Source organism: Takifugu rubripes, chromosome 7 (genome assembly GCF_901000725.2).
Source record: "Takifugu rubripes chromosome 7, fTakRub1.2, whole genome shotgun sequence".
Taxonomy (NCBI): Eukaryota; Metazoa; Chordata; class Actinopteri; order Tetraodontiformes; family Tetraodontidae; genus Takifugu; species Takifugu rubripes.
The window spans coordinates 2,848,967-2,868,739 of record NC_042291.1 but is presented as its reverse complement, the minus strand read 5'-3'; the positions used below and the strand labels follow the sequence as shown (position 1 = coordinate 2,868,739).

Sequence of the window (19,773 nt, the reverse complement as noted above, 5' to 3'; positions counted from 1 at the left end):
CCAGGGAAAACTGCCCCAGCGAACCACACAATGGTCCTAATGGACATTAACTGGCCGCGTGTGACATGAAGGCAGTTTGCCCTTTTTGTCCTCTCGAGGCCACCGTAGGCTGCCAGGACCTTCGCTCGGTTCGAACAGTTTGTTTACGTCCGGACATGGACAGAACCGAGTCCTGAGCTGTCACAGAGAGGGTCCAGTCCCTCTAAACATGGTTGTGTGGTGGTGGACGCTCTGGATGTGGTTTCTTGTTCCAGGTCCAGGAAGTTCAGTTCGAGCGAAACCGAAACTGATTGGCGATGAACTTTCCTCGGATTTTGAAGCCAATGCGCTCATGTTGCGATCCCCCCAAAAGGACCCTGACAGACTGGTCCAGACCAGGGGACCTCGCAGACTCCTTCACTGTCCGAACCTTGGATGGGCAGTTCTCGTATGAGCCCGGGCTCTCCGGGGGCCACTCATCATCCACACCTTCACCAACAAGTCTGGATTTCTGGAGTGCCTGTGGAGCTCCGAGTCTTCCCTGAGGAGCCTGGTGGAGGATCTGCCCGACAGCGCGCAGCTGCTCCTCCTCTCCCTCGACGAATCAGCCCTCAGCGATGTGACCTGGATGAGGGAGCAGGTTCTGCGGGTCGCCGCCGCGAGCAGGTGCCAACAGTCACCCCGCTACAGTCAGACACCCTTAAACTGGCGCACGCGGGCTTGAGGGACACTTCATGCACTTAACACGGTGCCATTTGTGCCCTGAATAAGTTTATGCGCGCTGTTGTGCATAAACTTGTAGTCCCGGTGCGTGCGTGTGCAAACCTGGACTCCTTGTGTGGACACAAACACGTGTAACATTCGTTTGATCAGCACCTGCTTTGATTCCTTTTGCTCGAGCCGTTTAAAGAAGGTGGTACACTGTCGGACCGCGGCATCATGCTTGTTCCCCCCTCCCGCCTGTTCCCACAGTAAGAAGGAGGTTCTGTCCAGGCTGCACTTCTGCCCCTTGCCGGTCTTCTCTCTGGGAACGGATCCCCCTTGTGTTGTATTCCTGGGGGCTGCGTGTCTCGCGGGCCTGCGGCCTCACCCAGGCCGTATTCACGTCAGATGGGTAGGAAGATGATCAGAATTACCAGCAGATTATCTGGAATCTCTAAACAGCTGCCCTCCCTCTGCCGCTGTAAATGTTACGGCTTTAAATCCCCATTTTGAAAACACCAAGACATTTTTAATGTTGAAGAAGAATCCTGCTGCCTTTGAAGCATTCCGACCTACAGAGAACCGATGTCCTCTGCTCCAGAAAGCACAACTGTGACAGTTGAAATGTTTACAGAATGGAAAATGCCTGTGATCTCCAAGAGGCCTGGACGCCAGGTATGACTGGCTCACCACGCGCTGGAGCCCGAAGTCCTATCAGCTGCTGGCTGCAGGTGGACGGCTGCAGTCACGTCCCCTCCGTGGCCCGGCGCCGTGGCGTGGCTGTCGGAGGGCAACTGCTCCTTTTTCACAAAGGTCTGTTCATGGTGTTCACCCAAACTGCTGCTGGAACATCCAGCTTGTCCTCTGCTCCCCCCCACCACCCTACAAGGCTTCATGTATACCGCTAACAAAGGCTGCTTTTGCTTCAGTTTTCTCTGCTAAAATGCCATTAAATCTGAGCGCATGCATCTAGTAGTTGCCTCTTAATGATCATTTTAAAATGGATGCTGGTACCGCTGCCACCGTTTTTTGTTCCCTGCAGGTGCAGAATATGGCCAACGCCAACGCCTCGGGGGTCCTCATCCACACGCTTGCTGGGGATCCCATCCAGGACATGAACTGTGTGGAGGAGGAATGCAACACCACGCTGCAGATCCCTGCTGCCATGGTGCACCCGGAGCCTTCGGTCGTGCAGGCGCTCCAGTAAGATCCACACTGCTCCGCTTCTCACACATGAACGAAGAATGTTAAGATCGACCGTGGGATTCTCCGTCCATCCTCCTCTTTGGTTATTCCTACGCTTCTGGAAGTAGAAGTAGAACTTCTTATTTGCTTCTGATTAAAGGTCTGGGCATCCGGTGTACGTGTCCTTCCAGATCACCCCATCCCCAAACACCTTCTTTGCTATTAACCAGCAGGGGGTTCTGGCAGAGATGGGCTGGTTCCTTTACCCCTCCTTCAGCTTTGTCAACTGGCAAGCTCAGTGGTAAGATTGAGGCTACTTTATTAAGCTAAGCTTTGGTTCTTACATGTCAGTGTTCACAAATGGCTTTTTCAGTACGAGAAGAGTACCTGGTGAACGCCATCCCAGTAGTTCCACCTGGTTTTCTCAACCACGAGTGAAAATGTCTTCACGTCTTCCGCCAGGTTTGATTTCTACACCGAGCTACAGACCAACTGCAGATGCCCGCAAAGGTCCGTTCCTGTCTTCGACAAAGTGAAGATGCAGGGGGGAGAGGGGCGCCGTGGCCACGGTCGACATGCCCCAGGGTTTGTTGCCTCACTGTTGTGAGATCACGTCACTTGTTGCCAAACCAGAGTTGAAAAACCATTTCATTCCCACTCAAAAGCCACCTGGAAAACCGCTGCTTCCCGAAGGTCTCCTTAATTCGAGGCCTTTAGGTGGCATCTGTATTTTCCAACAGTGTGGAAAAACCTGAACAGTCAGTATATTGGGGTTGTCAGCTGACCCTGTTGGCCACATTCTCAGATAAAAAATGGCTGTTTAACCCTGATTGACACTAAATGCAGAGCGATGAGGGGTCAGGTCAGATCAACGCGGCTTGTTTTCCTGCAGGACTGTCAGACTTCGCGGTGCTCCAGCTCGATGCGTCCCTCATGTGTCCGGGCAGGAGAGACTCGTCCTGTGCTCACTGGGATCGTACGGTGCAGCTCTTCGTCTGCTGTGATCAGCTCAGTCCATTCTGCAACACGGAGCTGGGCCCGGTGGATCACCGCCTTCCGAGGTCACATGTTCATTTAAAAACCATCCAACATTTACGGTCCTGCTAACATTAGGATGAACGCATCTTTTTCCTAACAGAGGGACTGGACGCTGGCTGACGGATGGTGTCTCCGTTGCTTCCCTCTGCTGGACGGGCCGAAGTGTACCCTGACCATTAAAGACGGCGCCATGGGCCATGCCCTGGATCATCTCCCTAACCTGAGATTCAGCATCGGCAATCAGACGAGTATTTAACTCGTACCACGATGATAGTCGATGACTCGACCTATAGTGCTATAATCGGCGTTTATGTCTCAGATGATGGGGAGGAGGTGCTCCGCCCCTTCAGAGTGATGTCACTGTACAGTGGGGGAACATTCGACAAAAACTACAACAGCAGATATGAGCCGGTCAAGTTCTTCGTCCCTGCACCCACCAGGAAGGTAGACAGAGGTCTCAGTGATGACTCTGTAAAAAGCTCCTTTCTGAGTGTGGGTTTGTTTTCAGGTGGAGCTCTATGCTGTTATCACGGCGCACGGCAGCGACGACCACAACTGTGGAGAGTTTTGTGTCACATCCCACCACTCCTGCTCAACGCTGCTTTTAATAACAGCCTCACATTTGACTCTGCAGGTGAGTAACGGCGAATGATGTCTGAGTGTGATGGGGACGGTTGAGCTGTCCAGGGCCCATCACTCTCATCTGGCGAGCCTATTAGGGGGGGTGTATAGCACTCTATCTTCAAACATTAATCAAATTTACCTGACGAGAAAAAAACTTGTGGATAGGCGTGTGATGAGGCTATGAACCACCAGGGGGCGGCAGAGACGTTTTCATCGCACAAAGATTAGAACTGGAAATCAGTTAATGACATTCGGGTGTTTTTTTGTTATCCTTGCAACTTTTGTCTTGTTTTTCATGCTTCATCAGGAACACCACTGGGCTGTACCACATGGGTGAAAGAGGGCGCTGTACCAAATGAGCACGGAACATGGCTGTATGGACGAGGTGGCTGGTGCGATGGACTACAGGTGGACCCCTGGAGGGTCGATGTCACCAAACAGGTACGGTCAGCCACGGAGACGAGGCTCATCCATTTTAGGGAACATAACTAGTGTGATTGAGTCAGCTGCACGCATCTTTTTTCTGTTGAAAATAATCTTACAGTCCAGCGGCTCCGAAAGATTCTTAAGTGAACATAAAAGCTTTCGAGTTGTGAGACAAACTCACTAAAATTAAACCTAAATTAGCAATTACAGATTCGATTGAGAAAATGAATCATCATAAATGATCTATTAACTGTATTTTCGGTTCTTGGCCTCCAGTTTTAAAGTTGTTTTTTCCATGAACAATCTACTGTACCTGTATCAGACCTGGTAAAGATAATGTTAACTAATCGTGTGTGATTATCTGAATGAATAGATGATTGTTGTGTCTTTTACCCCCAGAAATCTCAATAATAAGCATTTCAGAGACAGATAGTGGTAAAAATGCAATTGTCTGAATCTAATCCCTAGAAGGAATTCTAATTGATGATTTACTTAGTCGGCTACTTTGGCTGGTTGATTTGCCATATATTGAGTGACCATATCATCTAATTCCCTCATGTTGGTCAGTTTGTTTAGCTGCTGGGTGTGATGGGTGTGTTGAGCATGCGTCTGCTTCTGTCCTCCTGCAGCTCAACACCAGCGGGTCCAACTCCATCATCTACTTTGGCTTGTTTGAGGGACACGATCCTAGTCCATCCAAAGACCCTGGATACATCATCATGTCTTCTTTCCTTGTCTTTTACAAATGATTCCACTTTTACAGATGCAGTTTAAATGAAAGTTAATTTAAACCAAAGATGACAGCTGTCATTCTTGACTGTCTCCAGAACAAGTAGCCTTTGGAGTTGACACTAAATGTAACTGGGAAAAATCCAGTGTGGCTCTTCCTGTCTTATTCTGTCACAAATTTACGCCGATCACGAGATTATTCATTAAAACTTAAATCAAACTCAAAACAGCTGAGACATCATCACAGCTTTTTACTGTCTTAATAGCCCCGTATGGATTAACTTACTTTGTTTTTGTGGTGGTTTAAAACTTGATGTTTGAGGGGAAGTTCAACAGCTAAAATGGGATATTTTGTCCATGGATACACCCCCCTCTCCCCGTCCGTTGACCAGCTGGTCTCATTGTCTCAGTGGAACCATGCGAGAACAGAAAACTAATGCATTTAAGGGCAACACATTCAAGGTTTCAGTAAAATCGCACATTACCTGTCCAACCCAGAGAGTGTTTGAGATCCAACATTAGATAATATAGAATCTGAAGTGAAATCTTTACTGGACCGATCCACACTGGACCATCCACTTTAATATCTTTGAAGTACTTTACAATATTTAAAATAACATAAAATAGAATATAAATTTCTTTTCATTTTTCTCTTATCCTATATAGAGTGTTTGCTGATAGGCAGGCGATCAAAACAATTCCCGTGTCCCCGGTGTTGAAAAAGAACGTGAACCAACCAGGAACCAATGAGCAGCTGACGTGTCTCAGGCGTCGGAAGTTTTTGTGTGACACACAACAATCCTTCAGGCTCGAAATGATGTTTATGCTAAACCTACGCTAACTTTGCTGCCCTCTATTTGTCTTAGTAAGTAAAAGTGAATCGTTAAAACAATTGGTAGCAAGAGTTTTTTGTTTTTTTTTTACCAGCGAACTGAATCAGCATGAGATTATTTCTTCTTATTTGAACTCTTTCCAATCGTTAGCAATAGCTTAGGTTAGCACGTGTACAGAAGTTAGGAGCGCTGAAACACTTTTGACGTATCTCAACAATCTCGGATTGCTCTGATATATGTTTCAAGCAAATAAGATGCGATCTTATTTGTGTGTGTTTTTAAAGGTCCCTGCACATTGTTTTGAAACTTCACAATTTGACGTAGCGCTATTGTAACGCATTTCTGGAATTTTACACGATGTACTTGGTTTGTTTAAAGGACAAACCGCACTTTTTGCAGGACTATTATTGTGCATTTAAATACTCGTATCTCTGTCAGTTTTGTTTATTATCTAGGTTCAACCGTTCGCCTGTGGTCTCTGCGACATGAGTGGCTCCAAGCCGGACATTCTGTGGTCTCCCCACCACCCGGACAGATATGTCATCTGTGACTCTGAACTGGGACTGTATCGTATCGGACCAGTGGGCAGCGCAGAAACCAAAGTTGGCTCTCTTCCGCTGTCTGAAGAAACCGCTGCCACATTATTAGCCATCAACTCTGACACCCCGTATATGAAATGTGTTGCCTGGTACCCAAAACATGAGCCCGAGTGTTTACTAGCTGTGGGACAAGCTAATGGCAGAGTCGTGCTCACCAGCCTGGGTCAAAGCCACAACTCCACCTGCAAAGAGCTGGTGGGAAAAGAATTTGTTCCCAAGCACGCCCGTCAATGTAACACTTTAGCCTGGAATCCAGTGGACAGCAACTTGCTGGCCGCTGGCTTGGACAAGCACAGGGCAGATTTCTCTGTCCTGATATGGGACATCAGCACCAAGTTCTCACCAGAGGCCAGTGTCTCTGCGGAGAAGATTCGCCTCTCCTCTTTGGATTTAGACTCAAACTCGGTGGTGACAAAACCCTTGTATGAGTTAGGTCAGAATGATGCCTGCCTGTCCCTCTGCTGGCTCTTACGTGACTCCAAGCTGCTGTTGGCCGGCATGCACAGAAACCTCGCTATTTTTGACCTGAGGAACACAAGTCAGAAAACTTTTGTCAACACCAAGGCCATTCAGGGGGTTACAGTTGACCCACACTTCCATGACCGGGTGGCCTCTTTCTACGAGGGTCAGGTGGCCATCTGGGATCTGAGGAAGTTTGAAAAGCCTGTACTCACACTCACTGAGCAGCCCAAACCCTCACTAAGGTACACCGCTGTTACCTACCTATCAACACATTTTGCCCTGAGTTTTTTGGAAGTATGTTTAATATGCAGAGTGTTTTCTGTCATCGTGCAACTTCTTTTTCAGGTGGCATGGTGTCCAACACGTACTGGCCTGTTGGCCACGCTGACTCGTGACAGCAACATCATCCGTCTGTATGACATGCAGCATACTCCGACACCCATCGGTGATGAAACGGAGCCCACCATCATCGAACGAAGCGTGCATCCATGTGAAACCCAGATTGGCAGCTTTGCCTGGCACCCGTTCTCTCAGAACCGCATGGTGGTGGTGTCGGCGGCCAATCGGGTCATGACGGACTTTATCGTGTTTGAGCGCATCTCTCTGGCCTGGAGCCCCACCACAGCGCTGATGTGGGCGTGTGGCCGTCACCTGTATAACTGTGTGGAGGACGGGGCAGAGGGAGCAGAGAGCGCCATCGAGAAAGACATCGCCACGAAGATGCGGCAGAGAGCTCAGTCCAGGTACGGCCATGATACCGCCCAGGTGTGGAAAAACCACCTGCTGGCAGGAGGGAAAGACCCCCAGCTCAAGTCCTTGTGGTTTGACCTGTTTTATATCCTTTTGATTCAAACATCAAAGAAAAACATGCAGCAGACAAAGAGAGTCGGATCATTAATCCAAGCCATGTTCATCAGACACCGGGGGGGGGGGGGTAGAGGACACTTTGACAAAAGATAGTCTGGCACAGGAGGGCGGAAGGAGCAGGTGAGACAATACAGGTGAGACCCATGAGGGTAATTAGGTGAGGTGAGGTGTGCAGGGATAGGATGAGAAAAAAAGGGAGGAGGACAGGACAAGAGGAGCAGGAGTGAAGGAGGACAGGACAAGAGGAGCAGGAGTGAAGGAGGACAGGACAAGAGGAGCAGGAGTGAAGGAGGACAGGACAAGAGGAGCAGGAGTGAAGGAGGACAGGACAAGAGTACAGTGGCAGGATGGAAAAACCCAGTAAATCAAGGACACAGCAGAGGGACCTTAACAGTGGCCGTGCACTACTGGATTTTACACTATTTGCTAGAATCTGAATTAGGACTAGTCGCTGTGATCCTGAGGCCTCATCGTTCAATTTAAAATTTGGAGGTTTGTGCTTTTACTTGAACTAGTTTTGGTTCGTAGTTGATTTCAGCGTCCACCTGTTGTCTGAGTTATTCTGGATTTCCTATATAAGTGTCACATATGAAGCGATGTGCTGAGGACGTGGAGCTGAAGGTGCAGGGGAACAAACAGTCTGTGGTCTACTCTGGTATCAAGAACATTGTGAAGACCTCCTCTGGTAAGTCACAGTAAAAATGGCGTAAATGGTTAGCATGATTTAACGCCTCAAATATAGTTGACCTTGTCCTTGAATGAAGGAGTACGCAGTTCAGTCACGGCTCTTCTCTCAGGCACAACCGAGAGCCGTCGGTGCTGGAGTGGTTCGGACCGGCAGACGGATGTTTTGCGGTACACCAGCGAGGAACGCAGCCTGGCCCTGCAGCTCTGTGGCTGGATCAGCCGGGGGCCTGACATCGACGTGGAGGCGTTCCTGCGCTCGCTGGAGCAGGAGCGAGACTGGGAGCGAGCAGCTGCAGTAGCTCTGTTCAACCTGGACATCCGCCGAGCCATCCAGATCCTCAACAGGGGAGCCACTGATGAGAAAGGTCAGTAGAGTGGGAGGGGCTGGACGCAGGATTGATGCGTGATGACCCTGCAGCTGGAACACGGCTGGACTGAGCTGACCATCGGGGACTTTGACCTGTGACTTTCAAGGAGATGCAGTTTGTTTTCACAGGTTTTGGGCAGAAAATCTGAATAAAGCCAAGTGAAATACTCCTGTTACCCAAAGGATGGTTGAGGAGGACACTAGGACACTAGGACAACCTTAGGACAACCTTTATCCAGAAAAGCCTGTTTATGTCAACTCACTGTTTAAAACCAGGCTCAAAAGTACTGGAAAGAAATAAAGCAAATTCAGATATCCCAGATCTCCATAAATGGAGTATTCCAGTTAAAACGATTAATTAAATATTCTAATTACTTTGGAGCAAAATAATGTGAGTAAGATCAGTCGGAACCCAAATCCTGAAACCCACAGAGGACTAGATTCAGACTCAAAGTTGAAGGGGAGAAATTAGCCTGCCGCTGATCCAGCATCAGTGGAGACTGATGAGGCTCCGTTGTGTGTGGCACCTCCACGTGCCTGCATGGAGCCAAATAAACAGGACGTCCCAGACTGGTTTCAGCTGTCGGGACCTGCAGACACTCCAGCACATGTGGCTGGAGGTCTGACGCTGGGTCTCCGCGGCTCCTCGTGGTGCCTGGCAGCAGTCAGGGTTGCTCTGGCCACCACGAGGAGGTCTGAGGCTTTCCCCGACCATCACTGACCCGACCACAGTGTCTCCAGTTCTGGTCTTCTCTGCCTGGCTGATCAGGATGCACTGGGTGGTCAGAGGCAGGGAGACAATCCTTCACCTCTCAAAGCACCAGTTGCCCTGTTGATTGGAAGCTTTGTTCCGTTCATCTACAGCAGATACCATTGATCCACAATCATTACCGCTCCCTAACCCGACAGGTTGACGTACCAGCAGTGGGACGTTTCCTGATCGGTGTGTATCGACTGTTCCAAGCGTTCAGTTCAGTCCACGTAATCATTCACCAAGGTCATCGCAATCCATAAAGGTTTCGCGAAGAATCGAGGAGAGCGGCCAAACATCTTCCTGCTTCTTTCAGAGGTTTAATGAGCTTGTTGTTTGGGGTCGTAATGACTGCAGTAATAATGTCCTCTCCAACACAGGAAGTTGGTACATCATCAGTGTCGTCATTTTAATGTAGCAGATCAGCACTCAGATCTGCTTTTGATGTTTGTTTTGAGTCTTTTTGATGCCGAGACACTACAGATGGTTTCATTTCCATCAACGAACCCAGAAAGGTCGATGAATACTGAACGGTTTTCTTGGTTTTCGCAGGTGACCTGAACCTAAATGTGGTTGCCATGGCGTTGTCAGGCTACACCGACGAGAAGTCCTCTCTGTGGAGGGAGATGTGCAGCTCTCTGAGACTGCAGCTGAAGAACCCCTACCTTTGCGTCATGTTCGCATTCCTCACCAGTGAGCCTGGATCCTACGATGGCGTGCTGGTACCTGATCTCCTACCGGGGTGGAACTTTATGGGTTTTATTACAAACACATGCAGTGATGGAGAAACTCCCCTTTTCAATTAATAGCATTTGGTTTCTTCTTCCGTGAGATGTGCACCGATCAGGCACATGATGAAGTTAATGACCCTGATTTTCTCCTTGTGGTCTGAGTCACATCAGGCCTCTGCAAGTTGGACTGAGATGAGTGGGTCGACTTGAGGATTTGCTACCTCCACGCTGGTGTCAGACACCCCAGCAGGCCCTCGAGGGGCTCCAGGAGTCCATGACTCAAAGGGAGAAGCACAATAGTAGCTCATAATGTTGTGCCTGACCGGCGTTTGCTTTTAAAACTGCGGCGGTTTGATCTTCCCCCTGTCACAAATGTTCTAGCTGCCATCAGACCACCAACTTATTTACAGTTCAGATAAAAGCGATTAGTCAGCTTATAGTTTGTGTCCCGCCCTCTTAGCTGTTCCTGACAATCACACAAAACTAAAATCTCTTGATTACGAACACGATTTCTGACTAAACTTCTGACTAACTTTGTGTTCCAGTATGAAGGCAGTGTTGCTGTGAGAGACAGAGTTGCCTTTGCCTGTATGTTTCTTAATGACACACAGGTAACAACAATACCAATATGACTTTTCCCTCCTTCCATTTTGAAAGTTGTATTTTTTTTAAATTATTTGACAACTTACCTCAACTGCTTTTTTTTTGTCTGAAGTTGCCTCGATATATCGACAAACTAACCCATGAAATGAAGGAAGCAGGAAACCTGGAGGGGATCCTGCTGACGGGACTAACCAAAGAGGGGTGGAGCTCATGGAGACCTACGTGGACCGGACTGGAGACGTCCAAACCGCCAGCTTCTGCATGCTGAAGGTACACAGGCTAGTTAGACAAAACTCCCAGAGAAGTAGGAAATAACTTGGAATAAATCTTTCCGCAAGTGTTACTGAAAACAAGAATGCCAGTCTAGAAGCTGCTGACTCAGCAAGATTCTTTGACCAGGGGTCCGCGGGAGACGTTCTGAAAGACCCTCGCGTCCAGTGTTGGATTGAAAACTACCGCAACCTGTTGGATGCTTGGAGGTTCTGGCACAAACGGGCTGAGTTTGACATCCATCGAGGAAAGCTGGACCCCAGCTCCAAACCCTTGGCCCAGGTAAGACTGGCGACGGGTAAATACGTCGAATGGACTAACGAGCGCAGGATGAGTCCTTAATCCAGAGAAAGTCTAATGTTTCTGATCAAATGACCTCCTGCTGCCGTTTCCTGTCCTTCAGGTGTTTGTGAGCTGCAACTTCTGTGGGAAGTCCATCTCCTACAGCTGCTCGGCCATACCGCACCAAGGCCGTGGCTTCAGCCAGTACGGCGTCGGGGGCTCTCCCACCAAATCTAAAGTCACCAGCTGCCCCGGCTGCAGGAAACCTCTGCCCCGCTGTGCTCTGTGCCTCATGAACATGGGCACGCCTGTTTCCAACTGTCCAGGTAAACTGCAGCCGCGTGGGCCCGTTTCCCACCGAATTAAAGCCACTTTTTAGAAGAGAACTGCAGTTTGTTTCCTTCATGACATTAATAAAGTTAATAAAGTCAACCAGCTTTTATTCTCCACATTTAACAAATTATTTTGTGCCGAATAAAAAAGGCCGGCCTTTAAGGCCTCATGTATTTCCAACCAAAATATTCACTGTTGGAGTCTTTCCCCTAAAGAGAAATGCAGCAGGTTCACTGACATGAATGAGAGCAGCCAAGAGATGCCAGTTTCCTTATTTTGAAGAATGTCCGTTTCAGTTCCTTAATTTCCTCACGTGACATCTTCACGATAATATCTAGTTATCAGCCGAAGCTCCTTGATAACGTTTACTGGTCAAACACACGTTTCTTGGCAGGAACAGGGAAGTCCGAGGAGAAGGTTGGCCTGACAAGGGAGAACAAACTGGCCCAGTTCAACAACTGGTTCACCTGGTGCCACAACTGTCGCCACGGTGGCCACGCTGGTCACATGCTCAGCTGGTTCAGGTATCTTTATGCCCTTTTATGTTCATTCGCCAGGCTTTGTCCAGTCTGACCACACGTGAATCAATTATTCCAGCTCTCTATCGATGATATCGTGTGATTCACTGAGAACAGAATAACACAAGAACAATCAGAAGGAACTCAAATCATGAACCCACTGAGAACTTAATTTAGGCTCTTTATTAAAAGTAAGAGATCTCAGGCTCCAGGCAGCCCATAATCTAGTTAGAACGTCTGGGAATGCTGATAAGGAGCCTGATGGTCTCCTGGGGGTTGTCCTCCAGACCTGGTTTTGAGCCTCAGTCAGTTCCTGAACAGCTTGTTGTACAAAGTGGTGGCGTCAGTGCAACAATGTCTGATGTCCCAGAGGAGCTTGATTGGATTCAGCTCTGGGGAACCAGCGGGCTGGTCGATGGCATCGGTGCCTCTTGTCCCCCAGAACTGCAGATGTGGGCTCCTCTCAGTATGAATCAAAAGAACAATGAGGGGTCTCCTGGTATTCCTAAAATAGGAAGATAGTTCTTTATATTGTCTGTGTAACAGTGTTTGGTGTTTGTCTTCACAGAGACCACACGGAGTGCCCAGTTTCAGCCTGCACCTGTAAATGCATGCAGCTGGACACCACAGGGAACCTGGTGCCTTCTGACAGCAGCTAGACAGGAGATGTGAGAGCGAAGCCCACCCAGAGATGCCATGCTTTCGCTCCAAACCCCATGGCTGCAGCCCCTGGGTACAGGAGGGGGGGTCTACCTCTGGAGTGGTTGCCTTAACAATAACACCTGAGTGAATGTAAAGATGTAACAGATCTAATATAACTGAAGCTATAACACAAAGGGAGCCGAACGTGCTGATTGGAACCCGATTCAGGCGACTCATCTGGAGCTCTGAAGTTACCTCTGATTTACACCCGAACCAGCTGAATCAGTGCCTGTTTCACTTCAATCACTCGTGTAATTTTATTGCGATCTATCAGGATGGAAATGTCCTGGAACCTATCCAGGCTAAATCTGGAATCACCGGTGCTGATGGATCAATGATCTTTGTTTGATTTCAATATTTATCGTCTGTGTTGCGTCTTAACTAAGGATATTCACATACCTCATTAAAGCAGTATAGAGGAGCACTTGTCCTGTCCCACCCCTCCTTTGGCGTCCTACTAGCCTGGATGGGGAAACGCCCCCCCCAGCTCACTCTGGGCTCGTGGCTTTTTGAAAGGAGCTTGGCTGCAGGAGACCAGCTTCACACACCCACCTGCAGCGTGCACACCCCCCCGAGCACTCCCTTTCTCCCCATGTGGTGTCCAACTATGCGTGCACACCAGAACCGTCTGTGATGGCGAACGGCAGCATGTAAACTGTCCCTTCTCAGCCACCGTCCAGCATCTGGGCCCCTGCGTGGGAACATGCAGTGGCCGGTGGGAGTGACAGTGGTGAACTGTGTCATGTCAAGAAATAAAGTTGTTTGCCTTGGAAGCTTGGCCTGTTTCATATCTTTAGCTTCATATTAGATGAACTCAAATATTAAACGAGGATGTTTACATCAAATAACAAGTTTCAGCTCCTGATTAGTCGACGTATATGCACAATAGTCATGTTTGCACCACCCAATATTGTGTTGGTCCCCCTTTTACTGTCCAAACAGCCTGGACCCTTTGAATCATGGATCCTGGAGACCCCTGAAGGTCTGCTGGGGTATCTGACACCAGGATGGTGGCAGCAGATCTTAAGTTGAGGCGCCTCCATGGACCAGACTTGTTTGTCCAGCACATCCCCTAGAAGCTCGTAGGATTGAGTTCTGGAGTTTGGGGCCCAATCAACACCTCAAACTGTTGCTGTGCTCCTGATTCCTGGCAGGAAGCATCATCATGCTGGAAGGTTGGACATGGTCTCTGTTCAGGGGTCAGAAGGGACGTCCTGACCTCTCAGCAGATCCATGCGCCACAAAGCTGGATGTTCTGGCCCAATTCTCCCCAGACCAGCAATACCAGCAGATAATAATTGACATTTTATTTCAAAATGTGAGTTTAGAGGTCTCCTTAAACGCCACTGTGATGTTTCTTGTTTTTATGGAGAAAAAGGGGAAATAGTGACACCATTTCCTGTCTGATTTATTATCTGCTAAGGCCTTTTAGAAAATGCTCAGGGTGAAGCGACTAAATCTAAAAGTGAGGAACGCGTGATGATGATGAAGCAAGTTGAAACTCAATCCTTTAATGAAACGATCGGCTGAGGTGACAACATGAACAGGAAACACATGCTTCTTATTACCGATTCTTCTTGTAGGATATTTAAATATTCTGTTAAGATATTTGTCTCTCTAATTATAGTTAATGTTTATATACTCAAACCTTCTCAACACAGCTCAAACTAATATTTCCAAAAATCTCCCTGATGATTTTTGCCGTTGGCCAGAACCATCAGAACACCGGAGAGATCAGAAGCAGAGTTCTGCTGTTTTTATCCGCTTTAAATTTGAATATTTGCTTTGTCCACCTTCAGCAGCAGTTCCAGCAGCTCGTCTCTGTCTATGTCCTCCACACTGATGTCCTCTCATGGACGGACAACAGGTCCTCTGGATGGCTTGATCCCTGTACTGGGCCAGCCCATCACTCCCAGTATCCCAGCAGATTCTGTCCATCACAGCTGCTTCCAGCAGTAGTTAGAAGATTGTTTATTTTAAGGGCCAATTCAGCAAAATCTAAAGAAACTTGTTAAAAATGCCAAATGTTCTGATGGCTTTGGCCACCACCGTATATGAGATATATGTTAAAAAAACCAAATAAATTGCATCATCCACCATAATGCAAATCTGACATATTGTGTATTTAAACCTCATATTTGAATGTGTATTTTGAATGCATATTATGCAGGATTACTAGATTGATTCTTTTTAAAATGATCTTTGCATATTTCAGTCCTCAGACTGGATCAGTCACCCCCCCACCCCCAGCCTGTTTCTGCTCGGGTACTCTGCCTGGTAGCAGCTCCGACCTGCCCAACTCAGAGGAAGACTTATGCACTGTGAAGGTGTGTGTCAGTCCTGCCGACAGCATCGGGGTTGGACAGAGGGTCCAGATCTGCAAACAGGTTGAACCAAGCTGAAAGGTCCATGGGGCCGGTTCCTGGAGCCTCTGCAGGGCAATAAAGCCAACCATCAATGTCAATCAGCCCTTTAGGCAACAAAGAGGTTCAGCGTTTTGTCCAAGTCCCACCGAGTTAGTCTTACCTGTTGTTGGGGCTTTAGTCGGGTTCTGATCGGAACCAGATGTGTATCGTGCTTGTTGTGAGAAACACTGAGGAAACATCTCAGCCTGATCTGAAACTGTGGGTGGAGGACAGACAGACAGATGGACAGAAAGCATCATGTCCTCACACAATCGTTACTGATGTGGACACAGTCTGTCCAAAAGTATCACCAATGAAGTACAGTATCAGTACAGTAGTGATGAAGAGGAGGAGGAAGAGGGTTCGATGATTTCCACAGCAAACTTTCCTACCTGAGGAGGAACGCAGGTCAGTGTTGAAGCTGTTGTCCAGCAGCTGAGACGGCAGGAAGGAGTTGTCCTGCGGCTCTTCCTCAGCTGCCAAAGTCCAGCCGGTTGCGTCCTTGTTGTCTCCAAAGTCTGGATACAGGTCGCCTCCAACGGTGGCGGAGCAGCCCAGGATCTCCTGCAGTAAAGCCAGGCTGTCTTTTTCCCCTTCCAACTCTGGACAGTCATAGAAAGACCAGAATCAGCGAGGTGCTGGAGCTGGTTATCAAACCAGACTCCTGTTTTTACCGTCTCTTGTCGTGTCACTGGCATCTTCATCCCCTACCGGGACGAGTCTGTCGGCATAGCAGAAGAGAAAAGCAGCGTAGCTCAGCACGGTTCCTTGGTAACATCCAAATCGGGGTGGCTCACTCACCGGGCGGCTGTTTCCGAAGCATTTATTCCTTCCGGTGTTGCAGCTTTAACCTTTTCCTTCGCCGTCTTGTCTGTGCGGTCCTGTGGAGAGTGAGAAGGAACCTGCTTCAGAACAGACGGATGGACAGTTTAGAGGTGGCGGTGGCGGCCGTGCACACCCGCTGACCTGGACTGTGGAGAAGGCAGCATGGTGACTCCCCCTGAAGCTCTCATGAATAGCTGCCAGTTTGTGGGACGTCTTCTCCCAGAAGTGCAACAGTGTCGTCTGAAAGAGCAACAAAAGCCAAGAGGTCTCACTCTGCTCTTGCTTCATGAGACCATTAAAGGACCAGATCAGGTCCTGGAAATAAAAGCTGCCATGTTGATCTGGTGGGCCATCCTTTGATGTCAGCCCCAGATGTTCTCAGACTGAGGCCGTGGAGCGACATGGACCACGTGGAGCCTACCTGGGGTGGTTAAAACGTGAGACAGCAGGTTGCAGCGGCTGGCCCCCAGCAGGTCCACTTTCTGGCAGACGTCATTCTTCAGCTTGTCAAAGCTGGTTTTGGTGGAGCGCACCTGAGCTTGAACCTGAGGTACAAAAGAAAAGATGGTGACGTTGCTACAGTTGTGTCTTCTGACCTCTTGTGGCACGAACACGCTACTGTTGCTCCTTTCAACGATCAACGGGAAACATGGAACGCAGCACGATGGTGGTTTTGAGGTCGACGTCATCGGTCAAACCTTGCGGAACTTTTCCATCTGTTTGTGAGTGTCTGGATCGAGTTCCTGCGACACATCCTTCATCCAGAGCAGCGCTCCTCGGTATTCCGTCCTGGACTGCTCCATGTGGTTGACGGTCAGCCAGGTGTCTGAGATGGCTCGGTAGCGGAAGGTTTCCACCTCCTGGTACAGGCGGCACAGAGGGTTCCTCAGTGAGAGCCTGCAGGGTTCAAGGACGTGTTTGCATGTTTGGTTTGGACAGGCTGGAGCAGAAATGGCTGTTGCTCACCTCTGCTGGGAGGAAAAGCACAGAGCTTTTCCTGTTGCCTGCATGATCTTTCCGGCCCTGGTTTTGTCCCGGGAGCCCTGGGCTCTCAGGAAGACTCCCAGCTCGTTCTCCTCCTGAGAAAAATCTAAATAGAAAACATGGTTTATTGTGAAGCTTCACCCTTAAAGACCCAAGAAGCTCATGGATGAGCTCTGAACTGCTTCTGTTTTGGGGGTCAGGCAGGTCCTCTCCCTCCTGGAGGAGCTTAAACATTCCCGCACCGCTGCCTGTATTTATGCAGATGTTTCTGCACATCAGCACCATCAACAGATGTTTATATTTGTATCAGTACAGTTGTGGTTCTGGTTCTTTAAACGTACTGCAAATGCGCCTTTGATACTGCTCCGTAACCTTCAGCAGCTCCATGCATGTTCTCTGGATGGAATGGAAGACCTGCAGGACAGAAAACACATGTCAGCCATAAAACTGGTTCCAGGAAGGTGCTCCAATCATCTAGTAACAGTTGGATTGTTGGTTTCTCTAGAAGGTACATCAGGCAACCACTGATGTATGAAAACAGGCCTTTCAGCGTCTGCCTGGAGGACCAAATCTCCATCTGAGCTCTGGTCTACCAACACTACATCAACCACAGCTTCAGCCTTCTTCCTGACCTCTAACTTTCCATCCAGCTCTGCGTCGGACGCCACCACATGTTCATCCTCTTTCCTCCCGGAGACCTTGATGAGCGTCTGTTTGGTTCTCCAGTACTTCTGCTGGAACTTCTTCACCACCGACGAGTTCTGGTCTGGCATCAACCGGTCCAGAAGGTCCGGGGAGTAGCCGCTGCAACGTCACAGGAGTTAGCAACAGCGCGACGTGACTGCCGTGAGCGCTCAGAATGATTCAAAGAGACACTTACAGGCCTCCTGCCTCCATTTCTCAGGATTGACCTTTGGAGAAGAAGCAGATGTCAAATAGTTTTGTTTAGACCGACAGAGATCTACAGACGCACTTCAGAACACTTCATCTTCAAGGTTGAAGCCTTGTGCTAAAACAAACATCTAAACTAGTCCTTCATCCGCCCCCAAACACCCTGGAATGAATGCAGAAGAAGAGAAAATGTAACATGTTTAAGAAGAACTAAAACACAGCAAAGCTCAGCCTCGTTCCTCAGGAGCTGGTCGAAGCATGTTCTGATGTTCTGATGTTCAGATCCTCTCTGGTTCTACCAGGTTGGCTGGAGACGGTTGGACGGGGCATTTTCAGGTCTCTCAGGACTCCATGTCAGGACTCCTGAGTGTTCTTGGCTGAGTTTAAGCTGGTTGTCTTGTTGGAAGGAGAACCTTGAGCCCAGTCTGAGGTCATGGGAGGTCTTTAATCAGGTTTTAATCCAGGATCTCTCTGTTCTTTGGTCCATTCAGCTCCGCCCTGAACTGTCTTCCTGTCAGCCACTGAAAAACACCCCCACTGATGCTGCCCCCACCATCACTGATAGTCAGGAAGAAGGAAGTTCAACCTTGGCTCCATCAGAAAGAGAACCTGGTTTCCCAGTCTGGGAGACCTTTAGAAGCTTCTTCCTGGAAACACCAAATACTGATATGTCACCTACAAAGCTCAGATTGGTGTTGTGCTGCTGCGATGGTTGATCTTCTGGATCACTGGAGCTCAGCCAGTGTGATTGCTGAGTTCTTGGTTGCCTCCAGTTTGACCGCTGTGAGTCCTGGTTCTTCCAACCTTCTTCCACAGAGATCTCTGTGGAGGCCTCGGGGCTCTTGGGAACCTTCAGTCCTGTCTCTGAGCTCGCATCAGGTGGAGAAAACAGCTCAATGTTCCAGAGAAATGAAATCCTGCGCCACCAACGGGTGTCATAGAAAAGGTCTACATGAAAGCTTTCACATTTATAATATAATAAAAAAAGCAATAATCAGAAAAGCTGTTTCCCCTTCAAGCACATATCTTTATAGGTATTTAGATGTTTAGGTTCACGTGGTGCCACAACTGCAGATGCTTGATGGGAGATTTTGGGTGATCAACCCTCCTGGAGTATAATTCCAGCAGCATCGCGGTGGGAGGAGCTATAATCTAATGGATGAAAGGATCAAATGCCGCTATAGATTAACAGGTGAGCGGACGTATAGCCGCAGTTATGTTGCGTTATTCCAGGCCTGCAGATGAGTGCTGCAGCTGAAGCTCCAGCAGCAGATCGGGACCACCGTTCTTCTTCTAATTAAATCATTATTTTCGACCTCGAGCTTCGATCAACTTGAATTCGGTTCAATTAGAACCGAGTGAAAATGTAAAATGACCAACATTTCACATAACAGGACGACGCTCGGCGGCAGTAAAGAGGCGGCTCAGAAGCATCTCCCGTTTCATGTTGAGGAGGAAGAAAATGGATGAAAAGATGGAAATAAACAGGGTTGGTTGCTCACCTGCCTCTCTCGTGGATACAACAGAAAAGCCCGTTCTGTTCGGTTATCCTGTCGGTACATATAGATCCATATAGATCTGCTGCTCCGCGAATGTAAACACAGCTGCTGCGCCCTGCGCCCGGTGACGTCATCAGCGGGGCGGACAAACGGCCTTATTATTATTATAATTATTATAATTATAATAATAATAATTATTATTATGTTTCTCGGTGTGAGGCGGCACATTGTAAGTCGATGTTGAATCGTAGAGAGACGCTGAAATTGTCTTCAATAATTCATCCATTTGATATAAGATCAGATGTGAGTAGAAAGCGGAATCTGTGTAAATATATATACATTTTTATAATATTGTAATATTTTTTCCCGCAAATGCGCATTTTCCTTATATTAATGAGCCATAACACTGTTTAATATTCTAACACAACCCTGAGTTTTCGATTACATTTGACTACATGACGCCCATAGAAACGGAATGATG

General features: G+C 48.3%; 3 protein-coding genes across 3 annotated transcripts; 2 read left to right on the top strand and 1 right to left on the bottom strand.

Annotated features, from left to right (window-relative positions):
• Positions 1-100: 100 nt before the first annotated feature.
• LOC101063950 (uncharacterized) lies at positions 101-4,910 on the top strand. The gene is given in 20 exon segments (XM_074084918.1): positions 101-435; positions 438-645; positions 952-1,011; positions 1,013-1,093; positions 1,317-1,344; positions 1,346-1,414; positions 1,416-1,445; positions 1,447-1,494; positions 1,724-1,884; positions 2,027-2,167; positions 2,329-2,410; positions 2,412-2,451; positions 2,759-2,904; positions 2,906-2,917; positions 3,005-3,152; positions 3,224-3,348; positions 3,413-3,488; positions 3,491-3,538; positions 3,836-3,969; positions 4,584-4,910. Coding segments are annotated over 20 exon segments (1,896 nt in total). The 5' UTR covers positions 101-296; the 3' UTR covers positions 4,704-4,910.
• Positions 4,911-5,010: 100 nt separating this feature from the next.
• Positions 5,011-13,492, top strand: mios (missing oocyte, meiosis regulator, homolog (Drosophila)). The gene is given in 13 exon segments (XM_029838275.1): positions 5,011-5,548; positions 5,955-6,829; positions 6,923-7,412; positions 8,031-8,129; positions 8,242-8,496; positions 9,802-9,971; positions 10,526-10,591; positions 10,696-10,777; positions 10,780-10,853; positions 10,983-11,135; positions 11,257-11,461; positions 11,863-11,992; positions 12,555-13,492. Coding segments are annotated over 12 exon segments (2,643 nt in total). The 5' UTR covers positions 5,011-5,548; positions 5,955-6,001; the 3' UTR covers positions 12,646-13,492.
• A 1,021-nt stretch (positions 13,493-14,513) lies between these two features.
• On the bottom strand, positions 14,514-19,428 carry ica1 (islet cell autoantigen 1). The gene is made up of 13 exons (XM_029838277.1): positions 19,296-19,428; positions 17,783-17,813; positions 17,535-17,706; positions 17,244-17,316; positions 16,885-17,008; positions 16,617-16,815; positions 16,345-16,463; positions 16,060-16,165; positions 15,895-15,974; positions 15,768-15,814; positions 15,486-15,695; positions 15,215-15,310; positions 14,514-15,119 (listed from the first exon to the last, which is right to left on the bottom strand). Exons 2-13 carry the CDS (start codon positions 17,797-17,799, stop codon positions 15,001-15,003), a joined length of 1,362 nt encoding a protein of 453 aa, XP_029694137.1. The 5' UTR covers positions 17,800-17,813; positions 19,296-19,428; the 3' UTR covers positions 14,514-15,000.
• Between the last annotated feature and the right edge of the window lie 345 nt (positions 19,429-19,773).